We start from the raw sequence: 14300 nt of genomic DNA on the forward strand, positions 1-14300 counted from the left end.
GCAATCTCAACAGTTAATCAACCACTTTACAGGACTATTTCCTCCAATGTAAATACCAGCAACAGATTCACATCTGTAAAATTTCCTATTGCAGACAGTTCAGAACAACTTGAAAATTTGCTTTCATCAGTCACTGGAAGTAATCCAAAAAGACCTATAGGGATCATGTCAGAGAGAGTCAGCACATTTGTTAATTGTGTGCTCTGCCTGTCTTCTGGCAGCCTGACATGCACAAGTATGGAAAAACAACCTGGTCTTGTGATTGCTGTCCTGCTTTCCAAACAGTCAAGAAGCATACAAGCTATTAGTGAACAAATTTTTAGTTTCTGTTTAATGACTGTTGGTAAATTAATGAACATTCAGTCATTAAACATTTTACTGTGTAAAAACATATGCACAACCTATCACGTGTAATTTCTTACCTCACTAATCATTTTCATGTGTACGTTCTGTTGCTGAGCTGAACAGGAATAAAAATGTCAGCATATTAAAGTGTTGTCATAAATAATATTGCGAAGTTGCATGGGGGTAGCAACAGAAATGCCCAGTTATTCTTTTTTCTTTCCCAGTCTGAATGTTTTCCAAAAGTCCTTGCTTCATCCCTGGTTAATCCACTATAACCTAGGTCAACTGTGCAGAGCCAGAACGAGTGTAGGGAGATGCTTCCTGTCTTCCCTCAGCTGCCAATGGTACCTTGTAAAATAAGAAATGATGAGTATCTTGGCTTGTATAGTTGTTAGTAATGACAAAAACAATAATGGGGTTATTTTTTAAAAGTTATGGCAGTGAAGAGTGGTATTATTTGAAAATTTCCAGCTCCAATACTTCTAGTCATATGACTCGTTTGCCTGCGGCAGTGAATTCAGCTAGCTGATTATGCACTACACAATGAGCTTCTCCTCAGGCAAGGCTATGGCATTACAGCTTCAAATTCTGCAGTCAGGTTGCCCCATTGTCCCGTCCCTGAGCAAGAGATGATGTAAAATACACTATGTTGTGAAAATAATTGACAAAACAGCTTGGTGAGTTCTGTGCAAGGCTGCTTGTCAGTGCATTCACTTTTAACATGGGAAGTTTCATGCTTTCTGCATCACTAATTTCAGCAGGTTGTCTGAAAAAGGAAAGACAAGAAAAGATAAAAAAGAAACAAACAAACAACTTGATATAAGCTGCACTGTTTTTTGCATTTCCACACTTCAGAGTCCAGAACTCACTGGATTATTACTTCGGGGTGTGCAAGAAGGCAAAGCACTGGTAAATAATAGATGCCTCTTTATGACTCCGGGAACGAGGGGAGCATAGTGATGCTGACCAGGAGACCACTGTGTATTAAGGAGTCGCTGATCCACAATACAGTTCAGCTGAGTAGGCACAGGTCTGTGCTGTGTCCTTCAGGCTGTGTTGTGCTGCACTGATCCCTTGTCCTCAGGATAAACTCCACCAGCTCATTACAAAAAAGGAGCCTGCAGGCAGCTCCCTCTTTGTGCTGGCGATTACGCCACCTGCGTGGCCTTGCCTTTATCTGACAGTGCAGCAAGAAGTTCTCATGCAAACATCCTCTATGATAGTTGTTTTCTTGTAACAAAATTATACAAGAGCTCGAATAACCAAAGAAGGAGTTTCCTTCCACAGATGGCATCTGCTAGAGTGTGCCATGGAAGAAATCCATCCAGGGTCAGTCTGATGTTGTATGAAAGTGGGGTTCGCAGCATCTGAAGGGGTGCAAGATTTACACACTATAAATATCACTCTTCTTATTCTTAGTAAAACAGATATTTTACTAAGCCATTTGTAGATGGCTTAGCTTTCTTACTGAGATCCAGAAAACCTCCTGGACTATGGCTCTTACTCACCAGTGCAGGATAGGGAGCTACAACACAACTAACTCCCGGCTGAAGGGTAAAGCCCCGTGCTGTAAGCACAGCACTGCATTGCAATGGGCTGTGGAGCAGGTGGGCTGCTGATACTTTCATCTTGCCACCAAAAAATACGATGAACACGGGGAAGTATATAAATATACATATCATTTGTGTATGTAAAATATAAAAATAGGAAAAGAAAGGGAGGCTTGGTTTTATTATGATGCTGCTTGGAGCAGTTATTCCGTTATGAAAGATGGCTCAAAGCCCGAAACAAGAGAAAGAAATAAAAGGAAAAAAGCAGAGAGCAGCTGAGCATGTAAGAAAAAATAGGAATGTGAGTATGAGACTGTCAGTGCTCTAAAAGTAAGGACAGCAACCCGAAGAGCTGCTCCTAAAGGAAGGTCAATGGGATCCTTCACTGAAGTCTCTCAGATGCTGTGTACCTGAAGCATCCCTGGAAGCAGGCCTCTTAACAGTGGTCAGCTAATTTGAACTAATGAAAACAGGAGAAATCCAAACACAGTAGGTTTGTGTGATGTCCGTAGGTATGGGGCTGCCGTTTGCCTGTTGGTTCTTCGTTCTTAGAAGGGTAGAGATGTATACAGCTACATTAAAAAAGTCTGCCTCTTTACTTATATCCTAAGAGTTTCACAATAATTGCTCAGGTTTGAACTTGTCCACTTTTGGAAGCGGAGTTTCGTCCTGATCTTTTGAGATCCTTCCTCATGGCACCTGTGACTCCTGCCCTGCTTTTCCAGCACTCCTCCTGCACACAACACAGCCTTGGCCGTGCCCCCACACCCCAAACCTTCCCCGCTTCCTTTAAGCCAGTCCCTGCAGGCTTTCAGCGACACCGTGGGACCTTCCAACACGCAGAACCCCTCTCAGGTGCTGGAGGCCGAGCAGCAAGCTACGGGTTTTGGGCGAAGTGGATCGGAGAGATGAAGCAAGGGCAGGGCGGTGGGGGGAGCGGGCTGCCTCCTTTAGGGTGCTTCTACGTGTGTTATTTGCAGGACCCGCGTGCTTACTCGCTTTCACACTTATATATATAAAACGAAGGCGATTTCCCAAACCACCTTTCCCCTCACAGGCAGCACAGCGCTGCTGTTTGCCCAGAGGCCTCCTCCAAGCCCGCCCCCCCCGCCCCGTCCCCGGCCATGGCGGCCTGAGGGGCCGCGGCGGGGAGGCGGCCCCGCGCCTCCGCCTCCTCCTCCCGCCCCGGGAAGGGCGGTGGCAGGCGGCTGCCCGGCCCCACGCACCGAGGGGGCGCCGGGAGCCCCAGCTCGGCCCCTGGGCGGGCTGCCGGGGCCGGGGCGGAGCTGTGCCGAGCCCAGCAGAGCCGAACAGAGCCGGGGGGGGAGCGGCCGGCGGTGCCGGTGCGTATCGCGCAGCGTGGGGCTGGGCGGCGGGCACCGGACCCCACCGCACCGTCAGGGCTGCGGGGCTGGCAACGGGCTCGGCTCGGCCCCGGATGGGTTTTATCCCCCTCCTCCGGCCCCTCCGGCCTCCGGGGTGTTATCACGGGGTCGAGGTGGCGAGGCCGGAGGGTGCGGGGCGCTGCCCGGGTTGCTCCGCCAGCCCCCAGGGCGGCCCCGGCGCTGTGGGGTTGGGGAGAGGGGGGCGTTGCTGCTGGGGTGCTCGCCCCCTTTTGGCGTCTGCTCGTGGCCTGGTGGTGCTCGTGGAGAGCTTGCCTTAGGTCCCTGGGATGGGAAAAGTGGTGGGAGAAGGGAGGCGAGACACGCGTGGGGTGCCAAAAAATGAGGGGGGGGTCAGTTTAGAGCCTGCTGCCCCAGCGAGGGTGCTGCACCTGCGGCAGCGATTTCTCCTCAGGTAGGCACGTAAGTCACCGAAGCACGGTTTGTGAACCCCATAACATCGCTGGGCCCTTCTGATATCCCACCTCTTTCCCCCTGTTGTGCCATTTGCCGTGTGGGTTTGCTGACTGGTTGTGTCGGTGCAGTGGGGTGCTCCCTGTCCGCTGCTTTTACAAGCATCGCTCCATGAGGCGTGCTTGCTGGGACACGTAAAAAGTCTTCTTAAGCAACTATCGTCCTCTCCTACAGGAGTCCGATCTTTGCTGCTGGAGGGAGGTCTCCTGAAATACCAGCCAACGCGGTGCTCCATGCCAGCCTTCCTGCGTGTCATGAATTGAAAGCTTCCTACGCTACCGGTAGGTGCTGACTCAGAGCCTCGACGTTAAATTGGGCAGTGCCAGTCCTAATTCTGCTGTTTGCAACCCTGTCAAGCTGCAGCAGAGTGCAAACCAGCCATGTTCTTGTTAGCATGTCTTGTTGGTCTTCTGGGCTGTGTACATGTGGCAGGAGGCCTTGGCAAGAGACAAAAAACGTCAAAGCAAATGGTTGATATCATCAGTATTGCTGCTCGGTCAGGGACAGTGCTTTAGGTCTTCATAGACTACTTGGTGAGAAAAGCAGCTACTTTTTTTTCTTCACTTGGATTCTTCCAGCAGTTGAGTAACTGCATTTGGTACGTCAGCAGCTGTTAGGTCATCTTTCGTGGTTGGGTATCTTGAAAGACTCCTTAAGCATGTGTGCAAACAAAATGGTAACCTGGGTTCTCTAGTGTGTGTCAGGAAACAGCCCCTGTGAGAAGGCAGGTGCTGCAATTGAGTGAGAAATCACTCTGGTATAGAATTCATAGAGGAAGATAAAAGCAGAGCGTCTGAAATGCTCTTCTACCCTCTTAAAGGATAAGATTGAACTAGCAGTCAAGTACTGCTCAGGTACTACTACTGAGTTCAATGGGAGTGCCTCGTAATCACATCTTCACTATGTTGAAGGCACTAACTATTATTCTTGTGCATTTTTCTTACAGTATAGCAGTGACTGTATAGACTAGTGTACGAGCCTTTCAATGGTAACAAGCAAAAAGATGAGCTGCAAAAGACAGTTTAACTTGTATCCACCGATGAATGGAATAAACCAATGTTGGCAACATTGCTGACTGTGAACAGATGCCTGCTCTTTGAAGTGGCTGGTAGCTTTGCATTCAGGCAGCACAATTCATATAGGTTGACCTGGTAGTAGTGTCTCATGAATGGTAAATCCGAACTAAACTCTTCAGTTTCTGCCTTGATGATCTGTTTCAGTACCTCAAAGCCGGTAGTTGAGGATTTTGGAGCTATTTTGATGGTAGGCTATGTGACCAAACAATAAATTCCCTTTTGCAGTGGAACACAGGCATATGAAATTTAACTGTAAGCACATAGAGTTTGAGTGCCTACGTATTGATTTCTTTCAGTACTGTAAGCTTGCCACTCAAAATTCTCTTGGCAGTTGCTTGTCTCCATTAAGGAGCAAATCATATTGCTTAAAACAGTGTTTTGAAGACTATGCTGAGTTCTGTTAAGAGTCCCTTTGCTGTCAGCTTCATTTAGGCACTTAGTTTAGCTAGTTAGCTAAAACTTCAGGCTCTGTATCACTTACCTAGTGAGTAACTGCACACAGATTCACTTTCCAACCCCAGAAGTAGGAACAATTTCATGTGAATGGTCCTTCTAACTATGACTAATTGCCAGACAGTCATTCTTCTGCATCGTTGCATGCTCCAAGCTTACAAAGTGTATTGAAATTGGAGACTTGGCCTAAGCAACAAAAGCTTTGGGGACTGAAACAGTGAAGCAGACAGACCTTTCTCAGCTGTGTTACCACACGTAGCTTTACTGGTAGTAATATTTGCCATAAGAGTACAAACAAGTCACAGGGATTTTAACTGAATGACCGCTTGGGGAGGGAGAAATCATGCAAGTAGTTCTACCAAGTGATTCAGCTCTCTGCTGAATGCAGCTCTTTAACATTCTGCTCATGCACACAACTGCCCTTGCTGCATACAAGAGTTGTGCACTTGGATCAGTTTCTTGGTTCCTTCCCAAGCAGTCTTTTCTTCCTTCTTGTCAATATCAAATGGAAACAGCGGGTCCTTAATGTGTTGGAAGCATATTGCTATTCGTACCTGCTGTTTATGTGAGATGTTGACAAATGATAGGGAGTAACGATAAGAGAGTATTTCTCTCAGCTGATATGTTTAAGAGATTGCTAAAGAAATACTCTGTGTGTGTGTGTAATGAAGGACGAGTTTTGCTTCCTTCCCCCCCCTCCTCCTCTCTGGGTAAGCCAGCAAAATGAGCTCTAACTATCCTCTGCAGCTTCTGTCTGTGTGATTCTCAGGGCTGTGTTTTGTGTCCCACTGAAACAGCATTGCTCAGCTTCAGGGAAACCACTGCAGACTGATAATACATTAACATACTTGATTTCAATCTTTCTCTAGACACCGGTGGAACTGATTCACTGAAGAAAATTATACCTGTCCCAGCAAAAACAAACCACTGTGTTGCCTCAGACAAGTGGGTAGACTCCTTTTTAAAGGAGAAGGTAGCTTTAGGGCTTGAAGGCTTACTAGAAGGACTAACACTATTTTTCCTAGCAGAACTGAAAAGCAGGAACAAACAGGAGTATTTTAACCTCTACTGGAGAAGGAGGTTATATCCTGTGTCTGTGATAGCTTGCAGGTGACCAATCCAGTTTGTTCTTCCAAAATGTGTTAGAGAGGGCTTTGTTAGTCTCTCCAGCAAAGCCTTCACTCTGAAAACTGATTCTGTCCTTTAATGTTTGAGCAAAAGGTAGGTGGCCACTTGGCACTCTGTTCTACTCTAGGTTTCTTTCTCCCAGTCTTGGATATTAACAAGATCTGTTATTGTTACAGGCTTTCTTTTGCTTACCCAGTGCTCTTACTGTCTTTTCTTGCTGAGTGCCTTCTCGTCTTACAGTAGTGGAAGAGCTCCCTGCATCTGTTTTTAGTTTTGAATATTTGTAGTGCAATTGAGGTGCCTCTCCAATGCAGCAGTGTAAACAAGTTGTGGAACTGCTTTTTTTATTTTCAGGTTAGTACAGGAAAACTGTGTTGACCAGTTATGTTCACTGCAATCATTAACCGACTTTAGGAATCTTGATTCATCAGGCTCAAGCCTGGTGTGTCAGGTGAAGATACCAAACTGGAGACGCCAAGTTTGGGCAAGCTCTTCTATTATTTTTGTTTTTGGCAGCAATACAATGTGTATTAGAGCCTTCTGAGGCTGCTTTGAAAATTTGACTCCTCTTTATTGTACTCGGGTGCTTCTTAGAAAGAAGGTCAAATATACAAAAATATTTGAGTATCTGATTCCCCTTCAAGTCAGGTTTGTGGGGTCAGGTATCTGAGTTCCAAGAATTGATTATACCAGTCCCTGATGGGTATTTGAGGCCTCCATGTGAATATGGATTCTGTTCCCCAAGGTTAGCAGTCAAAATAAGTCTCAGTTAATTCTGAAGACATGGGTTAAAAAGTGTATAACTTTTTTTTTTTCACCCTCTCCACCCCCCAATGCCTCTTAAAAGCTTAAGCGCTTTGCGAATAGGAGGAATTTTAATGCCTCTTAGGGGCATGACTGCATGCTGGACAGTTGAGAACAGCTTGTGCATTAAACGTGTTCAACATAGGAAATAATCATCTTTCTCATACTGGTGTTAATATTTAAGGGAGAAAAGTGAGTTATTACTAAGCCATATCTTATAGAAAAGACACTGCAAAATTGGTTCTTTTATGTCTTTATTAGAGATGAGTACTGAAGCAGAACAGCAGCTTCTCCATGATGCTAGAAATGGAAATGCTGAAGAAGTTAAGCAGCTGTTGGATACCATGAACAAAGGAGAAATAATCTTTGATATCAACTGTAAAGGTTAGTAGCCCTCCTCAAATGTTTAACCTCACTGTTGAAGCCACAGATAGTGGAATTGTCACTGGCAGTATAACCTTGTTTTCTTTGGAGTGCTCAACAGAGTAATAAAAAAAAACTTATAGAACAGTTTTTACCCTGTGGCTCTTAAGACCATACTTGCATAGGGGAGAGAGCATAAAAGCAGGGTACAGAAGTATGTACAGAAACTGAGTAATTCACGGAAGCCAGAAATGTCAACAAGACAAAAAAAAAAATCAGTACCTCTTTCTACTTACGTTCAAGCTTATGTCAACTTTGGAGCTCTGTAATATTAAACAAAACAGGCCATGGTGCCATGGGATGGTTCTGGGAGGTAAAGAGTCTCCATCAAGGCTGCAGAAAAGATCAGGTACTGTATTTGTGCTCTGCTAAATATGATTTTTAGGCCCGTGTTTCATTATCGTGCAATGGCAGCAGCTACATCTCTTGTCACGTGTGAGCACGGTTGGGATAAAGACATAGCTTTTGCTGTGTAGTGTACTAGGTCACTTGGAAAATGAAAGTAAAACTGCCAGTTGTCTGTGTCTGGGTCTTTGGCCAATGTTAAAGTTTGGCATATGCATAGCTCACATAGTTAAGCTTGCTGAGCGTTAAAACTTCAAACCAGGGCTGGCTCAGCAAGCTTGTTAGCAGTAGCAGACTGCCCTATTTCTTTATTCATTTAGCAGCTTTATATTTCTTTACACAAGTATGTTTCTGGTTGCTTCAAATAAAGTGGATGTGTATCCCACTTTTTTCAGGCAGCCTGGCAATTCCATGTAACTGTTGAGCAACACTGAGACAATAGCACTACAGAGGAATGGGAGAGAGAGCAGCTATGCTTCCTCTCAGCCACGACAGAGGGAACACCTTGCCCTAGAGAGCAGGGAAGGCTGTTATCTAAATAAGCTCTGATCCTTTCCCAACTCTAATTCTTAATCAGCAGTTTGCTCATCCTTTTGTTTGGCTACTCATTCGTGGCTGTGTTTTTCCAATAGTTAATGTGCTCAGCTCAGGAAAAACAAGTTGTGTGGAAAACCCAGACTCTTGATACTTCATCCTCAGTGAGCTAGTTCATAACTTAAAAGGAAGCTAGATAGAGCTTGAAGGAGCTAGAATCCTTCTCCCTCACAACCATATCCTTTGCAAATATTCATGGCATTGTGTGCAGTCTAAACAACTGGAATAAAAAAAGTGCTTGGAAGAGTTTGCAGAGCTTCTCAGATGTGTTCCTAAACATAATCTGAAGTCGAGAAAGCATAATGAAGTTGTATAATGTGCAGTCCTACGTTATGTCAAACAAATTAGTCTCTGGTCAGCATTCCTGCTCCCAGTTGAGTGTTGATATTGTGAAAGTCTGTAGCTAGGTAGAAGAGATTGAGCTAATGAAAGGAAATGTGGATGGTGTTTAGCTGTTGCTCTTTCAGTTCAGTAATACGTGGCCAGCCAGCTAATACATGCTTGCTAATGGAAGGCCTAAGAAACTAGAGGAAATGTGCTGGTGATAGTTGAGGTTAAACTAAATCTGAATAGGGAATCTATATGCAGTGAAATCTCTGTTATGTCCTGGTTCCTCTAAGTGTTAGAGGACAGAAGTGCAACTAAAGCATTCTCTGGAGGAACTGTTCTGGTTGTGTGAAACCTAAGTTAAATCTCCATTCTTCCGCAGTCACTGTTTGGAGACTGGCTGTTTCAATTAACTCTCCTCCTGTAGAGTATCCCATTGAAAGCAGTCTAAGACAAATGCCAGCCAGCCAGCCTCTACTGCCTCCTCATTACCAAAACCACCGTGTATTGCTACAAATCCTGATCTGAGGGGAACTGCCAGATAGTAATTGCATAACCACGGGATGATTAACTAAAATGTACGCTGTAGACTGTAACTGACTTTTTGCAACCCTCAATCTTGCTCTCTTCAGCCTCTTGTCCTTCTGTTATTGCCTTCTGGATAATCACAGATCTCACTAGAAAGTCAGGGTATGGGGATTGTCTTCAATGCTGCAGAAATGCCTTCAGGACTTGCATCCAATGTGGTAAAGACTCTTGGCTTGGAATAAAGTACTTCTGGAGGAGGTGGAAGGATGTACTGGAGGTAGTGTAAATCGCTCCTGAGCGTGCCTTGGGAGACTCAAGTCTGACAGGTTAATGTGCCTGGGTGTCTTGTCTTCCCAAGGCTGACACTGTTTCTGAGGCTGTACTCTAGGTACACAAGCATGAAGTCTTACAACAGTGGTCCCAAGCATCCCAATTTCAGACAAAGTGAAGAAAGGGAAAATAAATCCACACTTCTCACACTTGCTATGCTGTGGCTGGATTCTGGTCAGTCAGTACTTGCAGATAAGCAAGATTTGCTTGATGATATTCAGCTAAGTGGTGTGAACTTTCCAGTTTTCTCAGTTTGCCAGCTTCAAAAAAAGATATCCACGTTAAAACACCAACAAACCAGGGTTTCATCCAAATGCCAAAATGGTCATACTTTCTATGGCCATCTTCTTAAATTCAAGAAAATAGAATGTTTAGGACTTTGCAAAGAAAACAAAATAAACAAACAAAAAAAAACACGGAACTGTGAAATAAAGACAATGGTCAATAGTGTCATGCCACGATATTCGTTTGAATGACTATAGAGTAGCCTGGCAGACCACAACCAAAATATGACTGCCTTGATTGTCTTAATTCTGTAAATAAATGGTAACATTTGAGAGTTATAGTTAACTGCCATCAAAGCAAAGAATTGGGTAAGGGAAGTTTTGTTGTTGTGCTAGTCTACTTTTATATCCCTGCGTTCTTCACAGTGTAATGATGTCCTGTTGTTAAATAAATAAAGTAGGACACATCAAAGTGCAAACATTTGTGGTCACTTGAAGAGGAGTAACAAATGCCTCAAGGTTGAGAAGTAACATGTTGGCTAACATCAAAAATGCAAACATTGAGTGGGTGCAGAACAAGGGCCTCTGGCACTTTATTGAATAAGAACTGCAAATTTGGACAGGTTCCTGAATTTTTCATGACTGAAGTCCTTGGCAGCAGCATTGCCTTTTCAGTGCTGTAACTAAGCAATGTCTTTGGCTAATTGTATGAATTCAGTGCAGCTAGGCTCCTTTTTGTGGTCTTTGGAAGAACCTTCTACCCTACTAGAGTGAGGGGTGAATGATGTCCATTTAGTGTGTGTTACCCAGCATACGTAGCCCCAGAGTTAGTGATCCACACAGCATTTGTCTGCTGTGGTACTTGAGCCCATTGGTCATATAGGGCAGGAATTCTGTTGTAGGCCAGACTGGGATGAGGGGAAGGTATTAAATCTGGGGTTGGAACAACAGAAGGAGCAGAGAAGAAGGAAACAAACCAAAGAAACGGCCAATAGGATATAGAAAAATTCACTGGAAACAAACATAAGAAATGTGAAAGTGTTTCAGCTGTGATCTACATTCTAATGTTACTTTGTAAAATGAGAGCAGAAAGAGAATGACAAACTTGAAAGTCTGCTCAGCAGTTCTTTTTTCCTCATGCAAGTGGCTTATTTCCTCATGGCAAACTTACATTGTTTACATGTTCCCAACTTCAGCATCCACAAAAAGGGAAACACGAAGGTGGAAGTAACTTAAATTATTTTCTAATGCCTCATTTTCATTTTGCTTCCAAACAGAGTGATAGCTTTTAGGTGCCACTCAGAATGCTGTGGGTCTGTTGCTTAGTAAAAACATAATGCACAGCATCTTTTCTTAACACGTGTCAGCATTGCAATGGGCAAGTAAGAGGGGTTTGTCAACTTAGTTATAATTTTTAATGCTTTAATATCTTAATTGTAAAGAAATGATTGTAGGACAGTTCTTGACTTTCAATCATACAGCCAGTCCTCCAAGACATGCTTGAAATGCTCCCTAAGAAAGACTTTGTGGGTTGGAATCTGTGACTTTCTCAAACCACACGGTGATTTAGTAGTTTAGATGGCATAATACTGATGCTTCCACCCTCCTTGTTCCTCTGTTACTGTGAAGAATGAGGGTACGTACAAAGCTCCAAATGCATGACAAAGTCTTTTTTGTGCTCTGTGACCAAAAGTTAATTTACCTGACTCTGTTTTGTGTCTTTTAGGCAGAAGTAAATCTAATATGGGTTGGACACCTCTGCACCTTGCATGCTACTTTGGACATGCTGTTGTGGTAGAGGATTTGCTGAAGGTATATTTCTATTTAGCTGAGTGTATAAGGCTGAAAAATCTTTGTTATTTTAGAAGCACTTAGTATTTATTTAGTTTTTTGCAATAGAAGAAAGTATTTGTTGTAGAGAGATGGAGCCACTCCTACAGTTTATCAGCAGGTAATGGAGATAACTAAGCGGATCCTTAAAATGAACGAGTAAAATAGTTGCAGTATTAAGACCAGCCCAGTTTATAAGGATCCAAAATAGTAATATTGGAAGTCTCTGAGATACTGCAGTAGTATGCAGCTGTTACTTAGAACAGTGTTTATCAGTACTAGCAGTGCTAAGCTGACTTTCTCATTAAGCATGTGTGCCACCTATGTAACCATAACCAGATCTATCTTACTTACTTATACACACTTACTGTGTATAATAAAGCATATAATTTAGGAAATTTCACTTAGTGAGTTGTAAGAAAGTCCAAAATGTTTCAAGTGCAGGCACTTATGTTACCTAACTGTAAGTTTTGTGTAGAAGTATTTGCAGAACTCTGTGCAGGGTAACTTGTATGCAGTTTTTTTTTTCTAGGCACGTGTTACTGTAGTTTGACTCATTATTTCTTTCTTACATCTTTGAAATGATGAACTGTTAACCTTTGTGGTCAAACCTAACCTATTTGTATCTTTGTAGTCACATCTGCACTGTGTTTTGAGCTGTTTCTGGCTGAGGTTTTTTCCCCTCATCTCTCACAGTAACTCCAACCAATCCTACCTGTATTATACCATATCCTTGTTTGAAATATTTTGCTGTAGATGGTAGGAACGTGCTGAACAGTATCAAATACAAAGGGAGCTAATCAAAACTTGTATTTCATTCAGAATAAAGGCTACCAACCATAATCATGACTCTAAAGCAGGAAACAAAGGTGACATTTCTCTAGAGCTCTTCTCTAGCCTACGTGCCTGCTCAGTAGATAATGTTGTTCTTGATCCAAGAGGGCTACTTAAAGCAAAAGGTAAAGCTTTGTCACTTACCATATTTATCAACACTTCCAGAGATGAAAGACTATGTGTAATTTTAAGTGTTTTCTTCATAGCTTGTAGTGCTCTTGAAAAGGAATTATTTAAAGAATAAATAGAGTGATAAAGGAGGCTGTGCCCTGCTGAAAGCTAGGCATGTAGTGTGCTCTCTCTACTTGTGCCTAGGTTTTGTTCTCAATGACTTAGCAAGTGAGGAATTGTCAGGAACAGGGCCCTGGAACCAGAGTCAGACAGCAGTGGTCTGATTTAAATTACGTGATCTAGACAGAAGCCATAAAGGTACAAGTCCCATCCTCTTCCTGAGCTTCTGAGAGGTTAGGCAAAGAAGAATAGAAAAAATCCTTACAGAAGACTGGTAAGATCTTCTGGTTTCCTATGTAGTATGCCAAGCAGTCTTCCTTTCAGAAACAGTATGGGATGGGGAGGGCATGTGACAAGAGGAAGTGGTATTCAAGCCAAAGATTACAGAAGGGAAGGGAGGAGATACAGGTTATGTTTCAGGTAGGTACCATCTTAATGCTGACGAGGAAGCTTTCTCTTCAAGTGAAAGTGCAGCAATATATGCCAGAGAGAATATTGCTTGTTAAATTGGCAGCACCAGCAGACTAGTGCTGCTGTGTGTATACACCTATGATATGCACATTCCCATTACTATTGCAGTTCTTTCAGTTAGTTGAAAAAACAAACAACCAAACAACAAAATACCCAACAATAAAAACGCAAAAAAGGCAAACTAAAAAAAGCAATCCTACAAACTGTTAAACTTTTTCTGTTTACCTTCTCAAAAGCACAAGAGATGCCTGGAAAAAACACAAGAGACTTTTCCTTTTTGAAACAGTTTGTACAGTTCTGGCTATGAATCTTGCATACATAATTCACGTTTGTTTCCAGTATGGTTGTATTAAGTTCTGATCCAATTCTGTCATGAGGCCCCCTTTAGTCAGGAGTATCTATGCAGTTCCTGTTGGAAGGACATTCAGATGTCTTTTGCTCTTGCCATTTAGGCTGGTGCGGATGTGAATGTGCTGAATGACATGGGAGACACTCCGCTCCATCGTGCAGCTTTCACAGGACGTAAGGTAAAGTATGTTAGCTTTTTTTTAAAGCCTCACTCACAGGATTGCTAAGGAAACTCTAGCAGTAAGATCACTTCAAAAAGATATTTATACAGCATCTCTCTGAAAAAGACTTATCGTTTGTTTTGGCACAGTGTGTTCAAAAGAACTGGGCACATTGCATAGCTGCTGTAACTCTGTCCAAAATAAAAACAAGGTACAAATATCTTCTTTTCCTGAAGGCAGGAGAAGACTGGTCTGTGGTTTTCTGTGATAGGCTTTGTCATATCTTTTTTGGCTTTTTGGTGGTGACAGTGTGTCTGGCAGACAGAAAGAAATAGTAGTATTTGTCTTCCAGTGACGTACTGTGCATCAGTTGTGTAACTAACTGGTGCTTCTGCTCTGCTTCGGCTTTATGCCAGAGAAAATGCTTAAGTGTGGCACTATC

At 43.2% G+C, this 14300-nt stretch overlaps 1 protein-coding gene across 3 annotated transcripts in view; it reads left to right on the plus strand.

Moving 5' to 3' along the window:
* The first annotated feature begins 3078 nt into the window (after positions 1-3078).
* The window catches only part of OSBPL1A (oxysterol binding protein like 1A), a 77342-nt gene continuing 66120 nt past the window's right edge, over positions 3079-14300 (plus strand). The window contains exons 1-5 of one of the 3 annotated variants that reach the window (XM_068671859.1): positions 3079-3238; positions 3926-4032; positions 7474-7596; positions 11710-11795; positions 13802-13876. In XM_068671859.1, coding sequence (XP_068527960.1) covers positions 7476-7596; positions 11710-11795; positions 13802-13876 — 282 coding nt within the window. In that variant the 5' untranslated portion in view covers positions 3079-3238; positions 3926-4032; positions 7474-7475. Of the gene's footprint in view, positions 3239-3925; positions 4033-7460; positions 7597-11709; positions 11796-13801; positions 13877-14300 lie in introns of those variants that run through there. The other 2 variants (XM_068671857.1, XM_068671858.1) reach the window with 2 other exon arrangements.

The sequence above is a fragment of the Anas acuta genome, chromosome 2 (genome assembly GCF_963932015.1).
Source record: "Anas acuta chromosome 2, bAnaAcu1.1, whole genome shotgun sequence".
NCBI classification, from domain to species: domain Eukaryota; kingdom Metazoa; phylum Chordata; class Aves; order Anseriformes; family Anatidae; genus Anas; species Anas acuta.